The 7769-nt window shown below is 40.2% G+C and overlaps 1 protein-coding gene across 1 annotated transcript; it reads left to right on the top strand.

The window, feature by feature from the left end:
* Window positions 1-5052: 5052 nt before the first annotated feature.
* Window positions 5053-6030, top strand: LOC144986697 (uncharacterized; the record flags this gene model as incomplete). The annotated part of the gene is made up of 2 exons (XM_078934471.1): window positions 5053-5395; window positions 5548-6030. Coding segments are annotated over 2 exons (573 nt in total), but the record flags the coding sequence as incomplete, so codon positions are not given.
* Between the last annotated feature and the right edge of the window lie 1739 nt (window positions 6031-7769).

Raw genomic sequence — 7769 nt, 5'->3', positions numbered from 1 at the left:
GGGATCAAGTAAGTTTAGGAAATGGATTTAAAGTGGTCAGATATGAGGGAGTCCAGTAAAATTTGGATCAAAAAAGTGGATTTTCCTCAGTTTTGACGCTGGAACTTTATAAAACAATAATTGTTGTTAAACTTAACAATTAGTTGTTAGTAGGATGCTAGAAGTTTGAAGCTGGGGTGTCTATGATGCACTGGGGTTCTGTCCTCTATTCTCATCTACTTCTGCCCTCCTTCTCTCCTCTATTATTGATCATTAATTCTCCATGCATCTGGTTGGTGCAGTATGATTCAGGTACTGTCCCTCCAAGGGAGTGGGAGCGATTTCAGATTCCAGTTGGCTCATCCGTGCTCCTGTACCTGACCGTGTGCCTCGTCTCTGCTCCTACACCTGGTCGTGGGTCCTGTCTCTGGCTCGTGTCGCACCCCCAGCCGTCCCCCAACTCATCTGGATGAAGCTCGTTGGCTCGATATTTTAAAAATGTATTTGTAGAGTTAGATAAGTCAATTTTTTTCTAAGAGTTCTGGTACATCACCTGTCCATCTTGGGGGAGTGTCATGGTAAGTTGGAGGGGGCAGACCCAGACGCTGAAAACCCAGAAGGAAACTCAGGTGCGTAGCAAAGTAAAGAGTCTTTAATTTCCAAGCAGGAAATAAACACTTCAGTTTGTTTGTTACTTCTAGCTTGGAGCTCTGGAGGTGCGTCGACGTAGCAGAAGCTCGTAGCGTCTTGAGAGTTAGGCTGAGAGCGTGATGTGGCTGGAGCGGAGCGAGATGTGCGGAGAGGATCCCCGCAGACTGCCTGATGTCTTGGGGCCCGTGGCGAGCGTGGAGCGAGGCGTGACTTGAGGTGAGACTGGAGCGAAGCGTGAGGAAGATCTCCCAGGTGGACACTCGTGGAATGGGAAACCTGAAGGCGGATCGAATAAGCAAGGTAAGTAGAAGGCTAGGACATGAATCACAACTTAACTTGAGATTCAACATGCACCGAGGTAGGCAACGGACTGGTGATGAATGCTGGGCTGGATCTCCTTATGAAAGCAGAGAGGTGATGAGCAGAGTGTCCACAGCTGGTTCCAATCTTCAGGTGCACAGAGAGAGGGGAGGGGAGGAGCACTGACAGAGGCCACCATGACAGGGAGGATCCTTCCTTCATGTGGAGACCCCTGAGGTTTCTTCTGTTTTTTGGATTCCGGTTTATTTAGGAGTTTTTCCTTACCGCGAAAGAGGGTCTAAGGGCAGAGATGTCCAGTTTAGTCTGTTTAGTTAAAGTTTAGTATTCTCCTATTGAATTCTATGTTTTGATTTTATGTTTACTTTACAATTACCGCTAAGAAGCCCATTGAGTCAAATGTTGTTGTGATTTTGGGCTTTACAAATAAAATAAAATTGAATTGAATTGAATAATGCTGTTATGCTGAAATATTAAAATATTTCTGTGACAGTTTGTGTTGCTGTTGTGGCAGCAACACAAAAACGGAAAAGAAAAACTATCGTCATGCACTGTAACCTGTGATGTCATCACATGGTTGTTAACATTCTTCTTCAGTGAGATCCATTAAATCCAGAAATGCTTTAAATTTTTAGTCAAACCTAAACTGTGATTGTGTGAAAACCATGTAAGGAATTGTTGAAAGAAGAACAAATGAAAGAGTCCAATCTCTGCTGAACAGCTTGAAGGTTGAAAAGTTTCTCAGGCTGAAAGTTTGCAGAAGTTTACAGTTTTTAGAGAGAACAAAACTTTCAGAGTTGAACACCTCCTCTTCCATTTCTATGATAATACAGAGATTTTGTTCATTATAAAGCATTTTACTACCAAAGCATAAACACACTTTTCCTGATTGATCTCAATGTTTTGATACCAAAATGACCAAAAAATCAAAACTGATCAGAACTAAAATCCATCCATCATCTTTGCTTATTTGATCCTGAGTCCCAGGATTTACTGACAGAGTCATAAATAAATGTATTTGTTGCTGCTGCCTTCATGAAAAGGCTGGAATTCATAGATGAAGCCACATTGCAGAGGAATCATCAGAGTCTTTGTTGTCTTTGTCCAACATTCCTGTGTCCAGGAAAGAGGTGGACATTTTCCAGTAGATGAACAACACCCACAGACATGTTGCTCCTCCCAAACAGGAAGTCATGTCAATTCAAAACACTCAAAGAAAAGCTCAACAGTTTTCTTTAATAATGTGCAGCTACTTGGATTCTGCATACTCAGCATAAACATGTTTTTTTCTTTCTTGATGATCCAGAAAAAAATAGATCAAACTAAAGAAAAAGATGAAGTTTAATTTCTTGAAGGTGAAAACTCTGATAATCAGAAAACACTGAAATCAGAACAGTGATCTTTAATAAAGTCTTTCAAACTGAACATGAACAGTTACTTTAAACCCAAAAACAATGAAAAATGAATCTTGTCCACTTGAGAAACTATTCAGTGAGTCTCTACTGTTTGAATGGATCTCCACCTGAAGGCTGATGCTCAACTAGACCCTCAGCAACCAAACCAGCAGATGCAGTTAGTTGTTGACTAAAGGAAGAGATTCTCTGACTCCTGTTTCTCTGCATCTAAACATCCAAAAAGCTTCTCTTTTCTTCAGTAGATCCATGTCAGTCCAACTGTTAGAACAGTTTCAAGCTGTTTCAGCTCCAAGAAATCCAAACCTCAGAGTCAGAAATCTGAATTATTTAGAGGTAAAATGATCAAACAGACCAAACTGTCATTTTCATCTTTTCTGGTAAATGGTTTATGTTTATATAACTTTTCTGTACTTTGCTTTAAGGTTCAAAGTGCTTTGAAACTTTTTTGTCAATGGAGAACTTTGTTCTGTGCTTGTGAAGAATAGTTAGACACTGCCTTTAACTTTTATTACACTAATGGTTTAAACTTAATTTACTGAGCATGTATTGTCATCTCAAAATTATATTACATTTGAAGAAAGCACAGCCAAACTATTGTTTTAACAGTTTATTCTCATCCTCCCTTTTTTCTGTGCATGTGTTTTCTGCTGAGGAGGCCTCAGACTTGTCTTCACTTTAGCCTTGGAGCTTCTCTCCAGCAGTAACCTGTGGGCATGATTTTCACACGGGGTCCATCGGACGATCTTCTGAATATGCAAATGCAGGGTTTTTATACCAAGCCCATCCCTGAGCTCGTTGGTTCGGACTTTTGAATGCACCATGTTCATCTGTCTGTCCCCTTCGTGTTTGTGCGGGTAAAACCTACTCAAAAGATAAGTTTTGTCTCTCAGTCATTATTCCTTATTTCTGTGGGCAAGAAACTGACGGGGTTACAAACTTATATAATACAGTCCTTTCTAGAGAATCCAGTTTCTTCACAGTGCTTAAGAAGGACTTCATGGAGCTGTTGGTTAATTTGAGTTGTTAAACAAAATAAATTCTATTGATTTGGATAGACTTAAAAAAAAAAAGTTAAGTAAACCTTATTCAATTACGTGTTACCAATTGAAGTGATTCATTTAATTTGGATCAACAACTCTCCCATCTGGAACTTAACTATCTCTCCACCAACGACATCACTGAGCTTCAGGAAGAAGCATTTTCTAAATGTTCCAGAGTCTCTGTCCTGGACTTTTAGGAACTGATCCTTCCAGAATGTGAATGTGGATTTGAGCTTCTTCATGGTCTCCATCTGCAGTTTTCATTGAATCAGCTTCTCTAGTTTCAGAAACACAAACTGCTCTGGTTCAGAGAAATGTTCTGTTCAGACAGAATGGGATTGAAACCCAAAGTGTGGTTTTCTCAGAGGAGCAGAGATCTTTCTGCTTCTGTTTGACTGCATGAAAGCAGCAGAGACCAGAAGTGAGACAGAAACTCTGAGAGTGGAAGTGAGCTCTGAATGCTGAATGTGTCTGTGTTTGGACTCCCAGCAGAACTGTGCTGCTCTCTCATGTTCCTGTGGTTTCAGGAGGAGCAGAAGAAAACAGACTGATGGACTTCAGGATAACTGAACACGTGCACAACTCTACATTTCCTCTTACATGCTGTCACTTCCTGCATGAATCTTTCATCTAATAACTGCAGGAATATTTGTCATTTTCTTCTCTCATTTCACACAGCAGTTCACCAAGTTCCTCCACTGCAGACAGAGACAGTCATGTTGATCTGAACATTAGAGAAACTCATCATGGAGCTGAAATATGATCCTGATTCACTCAGATGACACTTTAACAGCACACAGGTTTTTGTAACACACTTTCCCACTGTGTGGGAGCTATGACTACCTCATCTTTGGATCTGGAACTGGACTGTTTGTAACGGGTAAGAAGAACCATTTCTGCTCCTTCAGCTGTTTGATTGTAGAAAATGTGTTTCAAGTCAGTTTCTGCTGCTTCAGCTTCACATGTTAGTTTGTTCATCATTAGCAGAGAATTCATCAAGCAGCCATTGTTCCAGAAGAAAAGCTGAATCATTTCTGCAAACATGTTGAAATCTCACTGAACAACTAAACTGATTCTTGATTTCTGCAAATCTGAGTGATGCTCCAAATATTTAGAGTTTGATGGTCTCACTGATTCTGGAACATCTGCTGGTTTCTGAGAACGAGATCAGATCTGAGCTTCAACTGAATTGAACTGAAGTTTGGAAACAAAACTGAGGAAAATTATCATTTTAAAGTAAATATTGATTCACTGAAAGTTGTTTAAATAGATTTTGACTTTGAACTTGTTGAATTAATTTCCTGGATAACAAAGATAAAATTGTTTAATGTTGATTACTATAAAAATGTTATCATAGAATGACAAAAGTCTTTTATGAATTAAAATAAAGGTGTTTAAGCATTGTCTATTTTTGTCTAGTTTATTTTTCACTTCCAAATTTCTAAAGATCTTTTTCTTCCAAATGAGTTAGTCTGAGTGTAGAAATGATTTGCAGCCGTCGTGTCTCCTGATGACGGTTTGATGTGAAGCTGAATCCAGTGAGTGAAGTGAACTTTGTGCTGCATTGATGAGGAGTTTAGTGATCAGAGTTCATGGAGTTTCCAGGATCAGACTGAATGCACTTCTGGAAGCTGCTGTTGACTGTGTGAGTGTGTGTCTGTGCTGCTTGTTGCTGCTGTCAAACTTCAGATGAGTCCGTAGTGAAGCCCGTGGTGAGCGTGTACCCAGCAGCATCCAGAGTCCATGTGGAGGGGAGCAGCTCCCTGCTGTGTCTGGCCTCAGCCATGTTTCCTCCTGTGGTCCAGTTCTCCTGGAAAAGACAGAAGAACAACGGACCACTGGAGGACCTGACCTCTGAAGAGCAGCTGGATCTCAGAGAGTCGGGACGCAGCGCCTCCATCCTGCTGCTCCATCAGCAAGAGGACAGCTCCTATAAATACATCTGCTCCGTCAAACATGAGGGGGGCACAGTGGAGGCCCAAACACAACAAGGTAATGAAGGCTTGGTGACTGTGTTCAACAGAGATTCAGCTTCATGCTGACTCTTTCTGACTCTTTCTCTGTTTCAGAATTTCCTGCACTTCCAGCTGCAGGTTCCACAGCAGCTCCAACATCCCATCCAGCAGCTCCAACATCCCATCCAGCAGCTCCAACATCCCATCCAGCATCTTCCAGCATTCTAGCAGAGGGAACAGCCTCTGTTCCTCCTCTGGACCTGGTGAAGCTGTCCTTCCAGTCTGAGTGCAGGGTGAAGCTGCTCTGCCTGCTGTACTCAGTGCTGATAGTGAAGAGTCTGGTGTACTGCTGTGGACTCTCTCTGCTGATGATCCTCAGAAACAAGGGAGCATCCACCAACTCCAGACATGCTGAATGACTGTTTTCTGCTCGTCTTTTCTCTCCATCAAATCTCCTCCTTTCATCTCATTCATCACTTTGATCCCAGTTCTCAAATGTTCTTCATGACTTGCTGTAGATCCTTCATCAAACTGTGTCAGCTGTGTTGTAGAGATGGAACTTTGCAGTTTTCTGCTTTTTCATTTACATTTTCTGTTGATACACATTGATCCATATTCTTACATTTTATTTGCAACAATATTCTCAATAAACTCAAAGACAATTTTCTTGTTTGAAGACATTTAACTGTAAGTTTGTGATTCTTTCAAGAACATCAACAAATCAAAAGTTTCCATGCAGCAGAATAAAGACAGAGAGCAGAGAGGAGGGAGGTTGATGAGTGAACAGCAGCAGATATGAATCTGCTCTCAGTGGTTTGGATTACAGGAAATGCTGCTGACAGACAATCAAACTGCCTGCAGATGTGTGTGTTTGTGCTCTGCAGCCTTCACACCCTGAACTCTGGCTACACAATTGAAAACAAACACAAAAGAAATACACAAACATCATTTTTGTGTTTCTGATTATGACAAATATTTTCCTGTTTTCTGTTTTAGACATTGGTTTCAGTACATATAGAATCACAAATCCTAAAATACATGTATTCATATTTTATTTCTTCATGAGGATTCTGAATTCAGAGCTTTAAGTGAATCATCACTTCCATTGTCTCTAATCATGGGTAGAGGAGAGAGGGTAAAGAGGGGAAGATGGAGAGGATAAAAACAAAAAATCATGAACCAGAAGAAAGAAAATCTAAAAATAGACAACAACTAAAGTTGTTTGAAACTTAACATTATTAATGCTGTTTTTGAAAGAGATCTGAGGTGTTGTTCTGATGTTTACCACTAGAGGGCGCCGTCGTTGTTTGAATAAATCCAATTCTAAATTGTAAACAGAAGTAAACAGAGCAGCAAACACAATATTTTGGGTTTCTAAGCTTAAGTGTGCGTCCATGAGAGCAGTGAGACAATTTTTGTGTTTGTTTAGAGTAAAATCTGTTTGTTTTTTGGTCTGGACATTTTCTGCTGACTTAACAAGTTAAACTAGTTTTGGTTAGAAGTTATAGAATATTGGATTTAATTAGTTCCTACTGTTAATATCATAAGTTTTCTGGGTATAATATTCTGGGTATAATATTGCTATAAGAGGTTTGTGGAATGTTTCCAAATGCAGATCCAACAGGCTAAGTGGTTATTATGAAGACATCCTGTTGCTAAATTATTGACTCATGAATATTATTATTTTGGGTTTGGTTATTGAATTTGGTTTATTATAATTGTATTATTTGTTTTCTTTTTTTTCTGTTGTAGAACCACACACACAGACACATGTGCAAAACAGGCATGGATGTATCTTCTACTGTAAATCCAACTACATTAAAGAAGGAAAAGGTCAAAGGTCATCATTTGGTCTGTGGTTGTTTGGGGATTAAACACACACTTGACCAGTTTGCTGTCTGTGATCATCAGCATCCAGAACCCATATTAGAGACAGAAGTCTTCAATCCAAATGCTGGAAATGACTGTTTACTGAGAGGAAGCTTGAATCAGATTCTCACCTGAACACACCTGTTTACTCCTCCATGTGTGTGTTTTTGTGATTTATATTTTTCTCTAGACATAAACAGTGTAGAAAACATTTCCAGCAGCTTCCAGCATCAACATGAGTTCATCATGGATCACAGAGATTCATCAAGAAACAGAACATGAATTGATACTTGTGTATTTTCTCCACAGCTGTTAAACAGCAGATAACAGTGTGTGTTTGTGAGTTCAGCATCAAGCTGAGTGTGTTTGTGGAACATGAATGTGTTGGAGTGTTTGTGCATCATGTGACCCAGATTCTCTTCATCTGCTGTCAGATTCAAATCAGGAAGATGAAACCACACAGCAGCTTCAGCTGAGCTGTCCGTCTGCAGCAGCAGTCTTCTCTGTGAGCTGCAGGGGCTGATGGGAGCTTGGAGGAGGAG

This window comes from Oryzias latipes, chromosome 17, assembly GCF_053564925.1.
Source record: "Oryzias latipes strain Hd-rR chromosome 17, Olatipes_Hd-rR_3.1".
NCBI lineage: Eukaryota > Metazoa > Chordata > Actinopteri > Beloniformes > Adrianichthyidae > Oryzias > Oryzias latipes.
This window is presented reverse-complemented; position numbering and strand designations above follow the sequence as displayed.